The sequence below is a fragment of the Nycticebus coucang genome, chromosome 8, assembly GCF_027406575.1.
Source record: "Nycticebus coucang isolate mNycCou1 chromosome 8, mNycCou1.pri, whole genome shotgun sequence".
Lineage (NCBI taxonomy): Eukaryota > Metazoa > Chordata > Mammalia > Primates > Lorisidae > Nycticebus > Nycticebus coucang.
Genome location: NC_069787.1, coordinates 102,999,423 through 103,014,056, shown reverse-complemented (window position 1 = coordinate 103,014,056; position 14,634 = coordinate 102,999,423). Strand labels below are relative to the sequence as shown.

The following is a 14,634-nucleotide window of genomic DNA, read 5'->3' as shown; positions in this document are numbered from 1 at the left end:
TCTTATAAATTGAGGTGTGTTCTGGTAGGGTGCATAAATATTAATAATTGAAATCTTATATTGAGTATTACCTTTAACAAATATGAAGTGTCCATCCTTATCCTTCCTTATTTTGGTTGATTTAAAGCCTATTGCGTCTGCGAACAGGATTGCAACACCTGCTTTTTTCTGCTTTCCATTTGCCTGGAGTATAGATGACCATCCCTTCATCTTGCGTCTATATTTGTCTTTTAATGTAAGACGAGATTCTTGTATGCGGCAGATATTCTGGCTTGAGTTTTTGTATCCAGTCAGCCAACCTGTGCCTCTTTAGAAGACAATTTAAATCATTCACATTAATTGAGAATATTGATAAGCCTTTCGAGAGTCCTGGTGGACATTTTTAATCCTTTTGCGACTGTGGAAGTTGGAATTTGATCAAAATTTTCTGGGTGGGTTTACTTTTGTGGTGGAGGATTATGCTGGTCTTTATGGAGGATAGGTCTGAGAATATCCTGGAGAGCTGGTTTAGTTATGGCAAATTTCTTTAACATGTGAATGTTATTAAAGTATTTAATTTCTCCGTCATGAATGAAACTCAGTTTAGCTGGGTACAGGATCCTGGGTTGAAGTTATTTTGTTTTAGGAGATTAAAAGTCGATGACCATCCTCTTCTAGCTTGAAAGGTTTCAGCAGAGAGATCTGCAGTTACTGTAGTATTCTTCCCCTTGTAGGTGATGGTTTTCTTTCGTCTGGCTGCTTTCACCGTTTTCTCCTTCATATTAACTTTAGTGAAATTGATTATGATGTGTCTGGGGGATGTCTTTTTGGGGTTGAGTTGTGCTGGGGTTCTGAAACTGTCTGCTATGTGAATTTCAGAATCTCTTGGCATGTCTGGAAAGTTCTCCTTCATAATCTCATGGAGAAGAGACTCTGTGCCTTATGAAGCCACTTCGTCGCTTTTGGAGATCCCTATAAGACGAATATTGGTTTTCTTTGAATTATCCCAGAGCTCTCTGAGAGAGTGATCTGTTTTTGCCCTCCATTTCTCTTCCTCTTTGAGAGTTTGGGAGTGTTCAAAAGCTTTGTCTTCAATGTCAGAAATGCTTTCTTCTGCTTGCTCCATTCTGTTACTGAGGGATTCTACTGTGTTTCTCAGATCTTTGAGGGCTGCAACTTCTTGTCTCAATGTGTCAAAATCTTTGGTCATTTGGCCTTTGAATTTGTTGAATTCTTGAGATTATCTTTTGAGTTACTGCTTGGAATTCTAATTTGATCATATTTGCTATCCAGATTCTGAATTCGATTTCTGACATCTCAGCTATTTGTTTGTGCATGGGATCTTGTGCTGTGTCTGCCCCATTGATCCTTGGGGGAGTTGATCTACTCTGATTATTCATATTGCCAGAGTTTTTCTTGTTGACTTTGCCTCATGATTGTTTTTCACCATTGCCTCTGGCCGTCCTCAGAGTTGGGGAGGTGTCTCTCCAAGATTAGACCCCAGTGGGATCACTGTATTGTTGCTGGTTCTTTGTAGGGAGTGCCCCTGTGTAGCTCCTCTGGGGCTGCCCCAGCCAGGGAGTTCTGGTTGTGGAAGCAGCTCCAGAGTGTGACACACCCGGATCCAGCAATAGGGTGGGAGGTGGTGCACATGTTCTGGGAGTGCCTGGCGCCCAGTGACTTTGGCGCAGAGAGCCCAAGGCTCCAGCAGTCTCTGGCCAGGAGAAGGGCTCCGTGCAGAGGCAGGGAGGGCTCCGGAGGGCACGTGGCTACCAGAGTCCCTGGTCAGACAAGCGGGCCAATGTGGAGGCAGGGAGGGTATGGCAGGGAGGACGCGGGGTTGCGCGGCTCCAGCAGTTCCTGTTCAGGGCATGCGGAGACCCAGTGGGCGTGGGTTGCAGGTCGGGGGTCGCGGTACAGTTCTTACCAAGGTCCGGGTGGGCGCCGATCGCGGTCGTGGTGCAGCTCTTACGGAGGTCCATGCAGGCGCCAATTGCGGTCGTGGTGCAGTTCTTATGAGGTCTGGGAGGACGCCGATCGATATATTTTCTTTTATTACTTTGTGTACATTGTTAGCACTCCCACGGGCAGTAGTTCCCAACCTTTTTTAGCACATAGGACCATTTCCCTGGGTAACAATTTTTCCATGGACCTGGTGGCGGTGGCAGCTGCAGGCCCTGGGCTCATCTGTGCACATCCCGAGCACTGGCTGCAGGAGTCATGACACATTTCTTTCAAAAGTACTCTTTGTAACTAGTTTCCAAAGTGGAAGGTATAATACCTAGGCAGATGCAGGTTACCTAAACTTGAAGATTAGCTGTGGGGAGAGATGTGTTTGAGGTCTTTTTTCCCTCCGTTTTCAGTATTTCACAAAATTTTATTAATTAATTAATTAATTTATTTATTTGAGACAGAGTCTCATTCTGTTGCCTAGGCTGAGTGCCATGCCCTCAGCCTAGCTCACAGCAACCTAACTCCTGGGTTCAAGCAATCCTTCTACCTCAACCTCCTGAGTAGCTAGGACTACAGGCATCTGCCATGAAGCCTAATTTTTCTATTTTTATTTATTTATTTATTTATTTTTTGAGACAGAGTCTCACTTTGTGGCCCTCAGTAGAGTGCCGTGGCATCATAGCTCATAGCAACCTCCAACTCTTGGGCTAAAGCAATTCCCTTGTCTCAGCCTCCCAAGTAGCTGGGACTATAGGCATCCACCACAACACCTGTTTTCTTTTTTTTTTTTTTTGTAGAGTCAGGGTCTCACTCTGGCTCATGCTGGTCTCGAAATCCTGAGCTCAGAGCAATCTACCCGCTTCAGCCTCCCAGAGTGCTAGGATTATAGGTGGAAGCCACTGTATCCAGTCTGATAAAATGTTTAAAATATTACCTCTTTAAGTACTGAGATTCTTAAATGAAGAGATCATTTATTTATTTAAAAACAGTATCACTCTGTTGCCCAGGCTGGAGTGCAACGGCATGATTATAGCTCATAGCAGCCTCAAATTCTGGGGCTTAAGTGATCTCTTGCCTCAGCCTCCTGAGTAGCTGGGACTGCAGGTGTGCACCACCAGTCCTGGAAAATTTTTCTTATTTTTTGTAGAGACAGTGTCTTGCTAAATTGCCTAAGCTGGTCTTGAACTCTTGGTCTCAAGTGATTCTCCTGCCTTGGCCTGCCAAAGTGCTGGAATTACAGGTGTGAGCCACTGTGGAAGCACCCAGCCCCTGATACTGTAGCCCTGAAACATAGGTTAAAATCATACTAGTACCTTCTGGACTGCAAAGGGATCTCTCTGTTCATGGTCTAAGTATTTCTCCAGATTAAAGAAAGTGTCATAGAAGATGTGAGCCATTCTGCACCTCTTCAGATCTCTTAGAGTTATTTTGCCTACATAAAAACAAACCCAGTAAATTTCATCAAAAGCTGTGTTGGAAAGAGAGAAAAAAAGCTTTAAAATCTGAAAGAATATATATTACATATATGTTAATTTTATTATTAAAATCCCATTTCTTTTTTTATTTATTTATTTTTTTTTGGTTTTTGGCTGGGGCTGGGTTTAAACCTGCCACCTCCGGCATATGGGACCGGCACCCTACTCCTTGAGCCACAGGTGCTGCACATTTAAAATTGAGGTAAATTTATAGAACATAAAATCTACCATTTTAACCATTTTAAAGTGCACAATTCAGCAGCTTTTAATATACTCACAGTGTTATGCAAGCATTACCACTATCTAGTTTCATAACATTATCATCACTCCAAAAGGAAACTTTGTACCCATCAAGCAGTCCCTCTTTATTTCTCCTCACCCCCATATCCCTGGTAACCACTAATCTGCCTTTTGTCTCTATGGAAAAATTCTCTCTCCTTCCTTCCCTCCCTTCTTGGTACACTCATGGTGCAATTATAATGTGCTATAGCTTTGAACTCTTGGCCTCAAGTGATCCTTCTGTGTCAGACTCCCAAGTAGCTTGGACTGCAGGCACATACCACCATGCCCAGTGAAAAACCCTATTTCTTACATAGTGGATTTGTCATTAATTGCCAGTTCTACATTAAAAGTGAAGAGAAACTTTAAACACTTCTGTAGTTGGGAAGCTTGCATGGTAAGCAGATAATTTAGGGTACTCCAGAATTATGTGCCCCACTTTGTTATACAGGTGAACAGTACAACGGTCCCTTTACTTCATCTCACCATCATTGGCTGGCTTCACCAGGTCAAGCATCTGGCACAATAAATCATGGAATGGCAAGGGCTCAATGCCCATGGCCTCCATTCGTTCACACTGCTCCTCATAGAAGTACTCCAGCTCATACATGGAAAGTACGCCATCTCCATCCACATCCATGCAGCGGAACCAATACTCAATGCTAGGAGGTAAGAACACTTATTATTGTGGGTCTACTAATGATCTTATATTTACCCAGATTCACTATTGCCCATGTTTCTTTTTAAATAAAAGTTACACATATGTAAATAACTTGGACATAGTTTTACGAAGTTTGTTAGAGAAAATGGCAGATTCCTTCTTCCACTTATTTTACCATACCAGAATCATGTTGAACATCTGATTATTTTGCTTTCCACCTTCATACTTTCAGGTAACATGTCTATATTGCTCCTTTCTTATACTGTTTTAAGAACTATGTATTAATTTCACACTATGAAAGATGAGATTTTAGATCTTTACCACTTCCCACCATTCTTTCCCCATTCTTACTATAGTTAAATTGTTCAATATTCAGAGTTCCTAACTTTTTCTTTTATCTCTTGTTAGTTTTCTATGTATTTGTTAATAATTTTCCATGTACTTACTAATAATTCAACTCTCAAATTTCTGCTAGTCATCTAAATCCACAATCCTATCAAATATTCTGTCAATTTTATGTTCTTGACAAAGTGTTCTGTGGTCCTTCAGCCTACTCTAATTTGGACTCGGTTCTCTAGGCATGGTTCACAGTGTCATCCAGGGATTCTTTTCACCTTTCTTCTGTTTCTTGTAGCTCACATGTTCTTCATTCTTTATTCCTTGTTTGATGTAGCACATTCTCTAGTATCTTCTTGAAAAGGGAGTAGGACAAATGTTTTTAGATTTTGGATCTTTGAAAGTACCTTTTTTCTACCCTCTAACTTGATTGGTATTTTGGCTAGTTATAGAATTAAAGGTTGGTGGTGCTTTAGATTCAGATTTTTAAAAGCATTGATTCATTGTCTTCAATCTACCCAGTGTTGCTGAGAAGTTTAAAGTCATGTTGAGATCCAATCCCGTGACTATAAACAATTTTTTTCTCTTTGAAGCCTGTAGAGCAGAGTTGTCCAACATAAGGCCCATGCCGAATGCTGATTTTGTGAGGATTATTTTTGCTTATCTGTGTGGTGTTGGACGTCATGAAAAGTATACACAGACCTTTTTTTTTCCTGCCAATAGTGTTTATATATTTAACATATGGCCCAAGACAACTCTTATTCTTCCATTGTGGCAGAGAAAAAAAAAAGGTTGGACACTCATGTTATAGAGGTTTTTCTGAGTTCTTGGTGGTTTGAAATAACATGATGAAGTGCGTTGGTCTGGATCCAACTAATCTATATAGCTGTGCTTTTCTTAGAGTCTATTCAATCTGGAAATTAGTAACCTTCAGTTCTTAGAAGTTTTCTTAAATTATTTTATTTTTTTGCCTACACTCTTCCTCCTCATTGATTCTCTCTTTTTAGAACCCCTATTATTCAGATCTGTATGGTTCAATATGATAGCCACTAGGCACATGTAGCTTTTGAGCATTTGAGATGTGGCTAGTCTAAATTGAGCTGTTTTCTAAGTGCAAATATGTAACAGATTTTGAAGACTTAACTATGAATTGTAAAACATCTTATCAATATTTTATATTACAAATTGTAATGGTAACATCATAGATATGTTAGTGTAAGGTAGATAACTAAAACTAATTTTACCTATTTCTTCTTTTTTTTTTTTGAGACAGAGTTTCACTTTGTTGCCCTCAGTAGAGTGCTGTAGCATCACAGCTCACAGCAACCTCAAACTGGGCTGAAGCGATTCTCTTGCCTCAGCCTCCCAAGTAGTTGGGACTATAGGCACCCGTCACAATGCCAAGCTAACCTATTTCTTTTTACTTTTTCATTATGGCTAAATCTTAAACTTATACTTGTGGCTTGCATCATATTTCAATTACTAGTTATACTGGACTGTTGGCCTGGTTCTCCAATTTTCACGTCTTGTCTCTATTTTCTATTGCTTCATCTTTTTGTAAATTGTTCTTTCTGGGAGGTTTAGTTAGCGTTACCTTCTAAACATTACATTTTTTATTTCTGCTATCATATTGATAGTTTCGATTCCCCCCCTTTTTTTTTGTTTCTTGAGTGTTCCTTTTATAAAAAGTACTATTCCGTTCATGTTCTGTGAATGTACTTTCTACTCGTGTCTGTGAGATATTAATCGGTTTCTTTTTGTTGTTAAAAGCCTTCTTTTCCCTGCAAAGTCTCTGTTTCATCCAGGTTTTCTTTTCTCCCCCCCAATTTGTTTGGTCTTTTTTATGTTAGGATTTACTCAGATATCTATTGGGTATATCTCAGGTTTTGCTGGGTATATCTAGTTGCTTCTTGTTTTCTCTTTTCCTCTGCTGGCTTAGGATTCAGGTAGTCTGATAAGTTTATTTGCTTTCCAGTTTCTAAGTCTTTTTTTTTTTTTTTTTAAATATATTTCCTTTATTATTGTGGGTTTATTCCTTTAAAAATGTCTTTACTGGCATTTTAGTGGGGTTTCAAGAGGATTGAAAGTTACTAAGTGTGGTGAAATTGTTATCTTCATTCAGAAACCTACTCATGCTTTATTATGGCTACTTTATCATTTAGCACTGTCAGAGTAGCATCTATAGCTATATCATTAATTAATCACAGAAGATGAAGCCAACAGTATTAATTGGAAATAGGAAATAATATTTTTCCAAATAGCCACAAATTCATGACAAAGTGAAACTTCTCAAGAGATGGTTCTAGGAGACCCTTGTTCAAATTCCCATTTATAGAACTGAAACCATATTAAGAACCACCATACTTTAAAAGTCTCTTTTAGGGAGAGAAAAGAGAAAATAAGTTGTGATTGTTAATTGTTTTCAAGTAAATCATACTAAGATTGTGGTGTGTACCTTTTCTAAGAAAGATAAATGTTATGCTATTGTAACAAATTGAACAATACTTGCAAAGTCCTTTTATGACAAGTATTTTAAAAATTATATGGCCAATATGCGGCTCACGCCTATAATCCTAGCACTCTCGGAGATTAAGATCAGCCTGAGCAAGAGCGAGACCCTGTCTCTAAAAAAACAGAAAAAATTAGCTGAGCATTGTTATGGGCACCTACAGTCCCGGCTTTGTGGGAGTAAGGCAGAAGCATCACTTGAACCCAAGAAGTTGAGGTTGCTGTGAGCAATGATGATCCCACTGCACTTTAGCCTGGGCAACAGAGTAAGACTGTCACAAAACAAAACAAAACAACAACAAAAAAAAAAAAAAACCAGAAAATTAAGATAAAAAAGTCTTTATAGCATGTAAAGATAAAGCATACACTTCAGTTCTTTGTAATGGCTCCTAGAATGGAAGAAAGCTAGAATGCAAAGATATGCTGCTTGAGTATTTGCCAAAGGTACATGATAACAGCCTTTAAGTATCTGATAGAGGAATCAGATTAGATCTGTTAGTATTAGCAAAAGGATCAATGTACAAAAGAGAGATGTTTTTAGGCATAAACCTTGAGAAATGAAACAGGCTGCCTCAGTGGATAGTTTTTTGTCCCTAAAAAATTTAAAAGCAAGGGCTGGCTGGCTGGTTAAACACATGTAGGACATGTTCAGAGGGAATTTTTTTTATTAGAAGTACTAGATACTCTCTAATTTGTTCCAGTGAAGATTTTCTATTTTTTTTTTTTGTACAAAGGTAACTTATCTTCTCAGGGCCTAAAAGTAATGACTACTTTGTAGGAAAATTGGAAAACAGAAAAGCACACAAAAGGAGTAACTATCCAGAGAGAACCAGTGTTATATCTGTTCTAAATTTACCACCAATTTTTGGTTTTTCAAGGTATAATGATATTAATGATAAATTATATTTGTAAAACTATAGACATAAACAAGATTACTTCTTGCCCTTGTTCTTAGAGTAGATGAAATTAAGTTCTGGACTGGTTCTATCTTCAGTAAAAACTCCTGTGGCTCAGTGAGTAGGGCACTGGCCCCATATGCCGAGGGTGGCGGGTTCAAACCCAGCTCCGGCCAAACTGCAACAAAAAAATAGCCGGGCGTTGTGGCGGGCACCTGTAGTCCTAGCTACTCGGGAGGCTGAGGCAGGAGAATCGCCTAAGCCCAGGCGTTGGAGGTTGCTGTGAGCCGTGTAACGCCACGGCACTCTACCGAGGGTGGTACAGTGAGACTCTGTCTCTACAAAAAAAAAAAAAAAACAAAAAACTCCTATAAGGTATTCAAGAAGAAAGAACTCTATTGCTTGGCGAGTAACTAAATGTATATTTCACTGCATATTCAGAAGACATAGTATGTGCTACCTTAAAAAGCACTGGCCTAGTGCCTTTAGGCACAACAAAGGTGAGTGAAATAGTTGCTAGAGACGACACCTAACCAGATGACTAAGGTAGAATCAGAATGTGATAAAAACAAGGACAGAGAGGTTAAAGGACATAGCAAAAGATGATTTGCACAAACCTGTCCACAAAAAACAATCTACCCAAAGATACTTTCCATATCTCCCCTGTCAGGACCAGAAATAGGTAGGAAAGATTCAATATTTTAAGTTGAGGCTGGGTGCAGTGGCTTACTCCTGTAATCTTAGTATGCTGGGAGGTTGAGGTGAATGAATTGCTTGAGCTCAGGAGTTTGAGACCAGCCTGAGCAAGATTGAAACCCTGTATCTATTAAAAAAGAGAAAACTAAATGGTTATCATGGCAGGCACCTGTAGTACCAGCTATTGGGGAGAATGAGGCAAAGAGGATTCCTTGAGCTGAAGAGTTTGAGGTTTCTATGAGCTATCATGACACCACAGCACTCTATCCAGAGCAAATGAATGATTCTATCTCAAAACAAAACAAAAACCTAATTTGGTATGCAGTATTTTACACAGGATTCAGCAACTTTTAGTCAGTGTATTTTTGTTATGAAACTCATTTTTCCCACCCATGTCTAAGTCAAAAACTTGATTTCTACAAATAAGAATTTGACTTTAATTATATAGATGGTCCCTGATATATGGATTTCCTGACATGAAAGTCAGTAGAAAACATACTTTTAGTACCCATACAACCATTTTGTTTTTTACTTTCAGTACAATATTCCACAAATTAGAGGAGCTATTCAATATTTTATTATAGAATAGGCTTTGTGTTAAATGATTTCACCCAACTGTAAGCTAAGTGCTGTGAGCATGTTTAAGGTATGCAAGGCTAAGCTATGATGTTCAGGTAAGTTAGATACACAAATGCATTTTTTACTTATATTTTCAACTTATGGTAGGTTTATCAGAATATAACTGGAAAAGCATCTGTATATATTTTCTTTCTTTTCATTACTTTAAAACAGTGGGATTTAACTGTCTTCTGCTCACATTGTTTTAGTACGAAAGTATGAACCACCGAGAACAGCACACTAGTAAGTGTGCTATAGTGCCAGTAGAAGCCAAGGAAACCAATATCAACAAAGCAAAATCAGAAGGTATTTTCTTCTATGATTGCCCTAACTTTGATTCTCTTAAGAAACAAGGAATTTCATGACATAAAAATAGCTCTTTTAGGGAATCTATAATCCAGTTGGTAGAAAGACAGATGTACAAATGAATGCTGCTGGCACGATATGCCATATAGTACAGTGACAAAGAGTCCAGGTTTTAGAGTCATACAAATCTGAGTTTGAATCCATGCTAGGGCACTTACTAGCTGTGCAATCTCTCAGAGCTTCTATTTCCTCAATTGAAAAAATGGGACCACTGATATCTAAATTCATAATGATATGAGGATTAAATAAGCCACTGCATATAAAACACTTGTCAATGGCAAAGAATAAAACCTCAATAATATATTAGCTGTTAGCTACAAGAAAGGCAATATGCAAGGGAGAAAAGGAGTACAAAAGAAGGAGGTCTAAGAAAGCTTTTGATTCCAAAACCTCTGGTGATATTTCGTAAGAATCCAGTTATGGATCTCATGATTTGAAAAGCTGATCTAAAGCGTTCCCTTTCTGGTAATGATGAAAAAACCCAACTGGTTTAAAGTTATTGGAGAATTAACAGGGTAGTGAAGAATTATGGCATCTATAATTCTAGAAGGAAACACAGACATGGAAACCTAGTATTTGGGATTCATCTTTCCCTGTTTCTAGAAAAGGTCCCTGAAAACTTGAGAAGCCAAGCTAGCATTTCATCAGGGATTTTGGGTCTGTCTTCAAGAGGGATGTAATTTTATTTTCTTGTATATGTTTGTCTGGTTTTGTTATCAAGGTAATGCTGGCTTTATAAAATGAGTTGGGCATTGTTTCTTCCTTTTCTGCTTTGTAGAGAGACAGTACAGAATTTGGTGTTACAGTTGAAATTACCTTGGTTGAAAGTTTTTTTCAAAAGGTGTAAAATTATGAATTCAAATTTTTTAAATAGGTATCAGACTATTCAGTTTATATTTTTTTTTGTGGGTGAATTTTATTAAATCAAAAGTTTAATTTTAAGTTACCATATTTATGTGCATATATGTTACTGGTAATATTCCTTTATTATCTTTTGAATATCTAATTCCCCTTGAGTCATCCTTAAAAAAATTTGTATTTAAATATTTTCCTCCTTTTTCATATAGAGACAGGATTTCCCTATATTGTATAGCCTATGGTGCAGAAACTATTTATAGATGCAATCAAGGGGCACTGTTGTCTCAAACTCTTGGATACAAGCAATCCTCTGCTTCAGCTGTGAGTAGTTAGGATTCAGGCTAAGTCATGCTTTTTTATCCATAGATTTAGAAGTGTGCTAATATCCAACTGTGTGAACATTTTCCAAGCATCTTTCTCTTACTGATTTCTACACAAATTATATTTTCCTCGGAGAATATATTTGCATTATTTCAGTTCTTTTTTTAAAACAAGTTCACTAAAATATATTTCACATATCATACAATTCTTCAAGTGTACAACTCACTGGTTTTTAGTATTCGAAGTTATATAAATACACCAAAATTAATTTTGGGATACTGCCAAGAAACTCCATACCCATTAGCGTTCATTCCTCATTCCCCCATAGGCTCTCCATGGACTAGGCAACCATTATTCCTACTTCTTGTACCTCCAGATTTGCATGTTTTGGACAACTTAAATGAATTTAAACAGTTATATGGTATTTTGTGGCTGGCATCTTTTACTTCATGTAATGTGTTCAGCATTCAACCATGTGTAGTATGTCTTAGAACTTCATTTCTTTTTACTGCTGAATAGTATTGATTTATTACAGGAGTCCAAACTTAACACATTTGCTAATTTATTCATCAGTTAATGGTCATGCTTGTTCTCATTTTGTGGCTATTATGAATAATGCTTCTGTGAACATAGGTTTATAAGTTTTTGTGTGACTATGTTTTCATTTCTCTTGGATATACACGTAGGAATGGAATTGCTGGGTCATATGGTAACCTCATGTTTGAGGAACTGTAGGACCATTTTCCATAGTGCCTGCACCATTTTACATTCCTGTCTGTAATGTATGAGGGTTCTGATTTCTCCATATCCTTGCTAACATTTGTTATCATCAGACTTTTTGATGATAGCTATCCTAGTGGGAATGAAATAGTATCTCATCGTGGTTTTGATTTGTGTTTCTCTGATGACTAATGATGTCAAGCATATTTCATGTGTTTATTGGCCTATATAGATCATCTTTGGAGAAATGTATATTCAGATCCTTTGTCCATTTTTTAAATTGGGGGTCTTTTTGAGTTGTAAATGCTGTTTACATATTCTAGGTAAGTCCCTTATCAGATATATTATCTGCAAATTTCTTACTTAGCTCAATGTTGATAATTCCTTTATTTTCTTTTGAATATCTAATTCCCCGTGGGTCATCTTTAAAAAACTGTATTTAAATATTTTCTTTCCTTTTTTCCCCTTTCTTTCCTTTTCTATATAGAAATGGGGTCTTACTATATTGTACAGGCTATGGTAATGTCCTTTTTAAAAAAATTTCAAAATATTAAGGGGGTACAAATGTTTAGGTTACATGGATTGCTTTTGTAATGCTTTGGTCATGGCTATAAGTGTACTCATCACCCACATAATGTTTATTCTACCCATTAAGTAGGCTGTCACCCCCAGCTCCTTGCTTGATTTTCACTGAGTTTTACTTCCCTTTGTGCACATATGTGCTCATTGGTTTAGTTCCAATTTAATAGTTTGTACATGTGGTATTTGTTTTTCCATTCTTTAGATACTTCACATAGAATGGTCTCCAGTTCCATCCAAATTGTTGCAAAAGGCATTAGTTTATCCTTTTTATGGCTGAGTAGTATTCCATGGTATACAAATATCACATTTAATCTAGTCATGAATTGATGTGCATGTGGGTTGATTCCACATCTTTGCAATTGTGACTATGCTGCAAAAAACTTTTGGGTGCAGGGGTCTTTTTTGATGAAGACTTCTTTTTGGCTTGGTGCCCGTAGCACAGTGGTTATGGCACCAGCTACATATACTGAGGGTGGTGGGTTCGAACCCAGCGTGGGTCAACAAAACAACTGCAACAAAAAAATAGCCAGGGCTTGGTGCCTGTGGCTCAAGTGGCTAAGGTGCCAGCCACATACACCTGAGCTGACGGGTTCGAATCCAGCCCAGGCCTGCCAAACAATGACGGCTGCAACAAAAAACACACAAACAAACAAAACAAAACAAAAAAAATAGCCGGGCATTGTGGCGGGCACCTGTAGTCCCAGCTATTTGGGAGGCAGAGGCAGGAGAATCGCTTGAGCCCAGGAGTTGGAGGTTGTTGTGAGTTGTGATGCCACAGCACTCTACCCAGGGCAACAGCTTCAAGCTCTGTTTCAAAAAAAAAAAAAAATAGCTGGGTGTTGTAGCAGGAGCCTGTAGTCCCAGCTACTTGGGAGGCTGAGGCAAGAGAATTGCTTAAGCCGAAGAGGTGGAGGTTGCTGTGAGCTGTGATGCCATAGTACTCTACTGAGGGTGACATAGTGAGACTCTGTCTCAAAGAAAAAAAAGAAAAGACTGTTTTTCCTTTGGGGAGATATTTGAGTACTAGGGGGACTTCTGAGTTAAATGGTAGGCCTACTTTTAGCTGTTTGAGGAATCTCTCACTGTTTTCCACAGAGGTTGTACTAACTTGTGGTCCCACCAATAGTGCATAAGCATTCCTTCCTTTCTTCATCCATATCAGCATCTACTGTTTTTAGACTTTTTTTTTTAGACTTTTTAATAAAAGACATTCTACTGGGGTAAGGTGATATTTCATTGTAGTTTCAATTTCTATTTTAGTGATTTGAACATTTTTTGTATGTTTATTGGCCATTTGTCTATCCATTTTTGAAAAGCTTTTTTGTTCATGTCTTTTTCTCTATTTATTTATTTATTATTTTTAATTTCAGCTTGGTTGTTCATTCTTCTTCATTTGAAGTACTCTTTTTTGTTGTTCACTTTCTTCTTCCTCTGGCGATGCTCTGTCCTGCTGTTTTTGATGTTAGTAAAGACGGGGTCTTACTTGGCTCACTACTGCTCATACTGGTCTCAAACCTCTGAGCTCAGGCAAGCCACCACGCCCAGCCTTTTTCACACTTTTCAATGGGGTTGTTTTTTTTCCTTGCAGATCTGCTTGAATTCTTTATATATAGATTCTGGAATTAGCCCTTTATTAGATTTATAGCTTGCAAATATTTTTTTTCCATTTTGTAGGTTGTCTATTTGCTCTGTTGATTATTTCCATAGCTGTGCCAAAGCTTTTTTAATCAACTCACGTTCATTTCTGTTGTTGCTGTAATTGCCATCAGGGTCTTTATCATGGATTCTTTGTGTAAACCCATATCTAAAAGTATTTTCCTACATATTCTTCTAAAATTCTTACAGTTTCATAACTTACATTTAAGTCTTTTATCCATCTTCAGCCACAGGCACCGCCCTATCCATCTTGAATTAATTTTTGTGAGTGGTGAAAGATGGGAGTTCTATTTTATTCTTCTGCATGTGGTTATCCAATTTCCTCAGCATTATTTATTCAACAGGGCTTCATTTCCCCATTGTGCGTTGTCTGCTTTGTCAAAGATCAGTTGGCTTTAGGAAGATGGTTTTATAACTGGGTTCTCTATTCTGTTCCATAGGTGTATGTCTCTATTTTTGCACCATGCTGTTTTGGTTATTATAGCCTTGTAGTATAGTTTGAAATCTGGTAATGTGATGCCTCTGGATTTTTTTTTTTTTTGGCTTAAGATTGCTTTGGCCAATGTTATCTTTTCTGGTTCTAAATGAAGCACAGAATTATTTTTTCATTATCTATGAAGTATGATATTAGTAATTTGATGGGTATTCAATGAATCTGTAAATCACTCTGGGTAGTACAGACTTTTTTTTTTTATTGTTGGGGATTCATTGAGGGTACAATAAGCCAGGT

General features: G+C 37.9%; 1 protein-coding gene across 5 annotated transcripts in view; it reads right to left on the bottom strand.

Moving 5' to 3' along the window:
* The window catches only part of PPP2R3A (protein phosphatase 2 regulatory subunit B''alpha), a 198,840-nt gene that overhangs the window by 36,788 nt on the left and 147,418 nt on the right, over positions 1-14,634 (bottom strand). For all 5 annotated transcript variants that reach the window (XM_053599237.1, XM_053599234.1, XM_053599233.1 and 2 more), the window contains 2 exons: positions 4,173-4,348; positions 3,246-3,364 (listed from right to left, as the gene is read on the bottom strand). In XM_053599237.1, the coding sequence (XP_053455212.1) occupies positions 3,246-3,364; positions 4,173-4,348 (295 nt within the window). The remainder of the gene's footprint in view (positions 1-3,245; positions 3,365-4,172; positions 4,349-14,634) is intronic.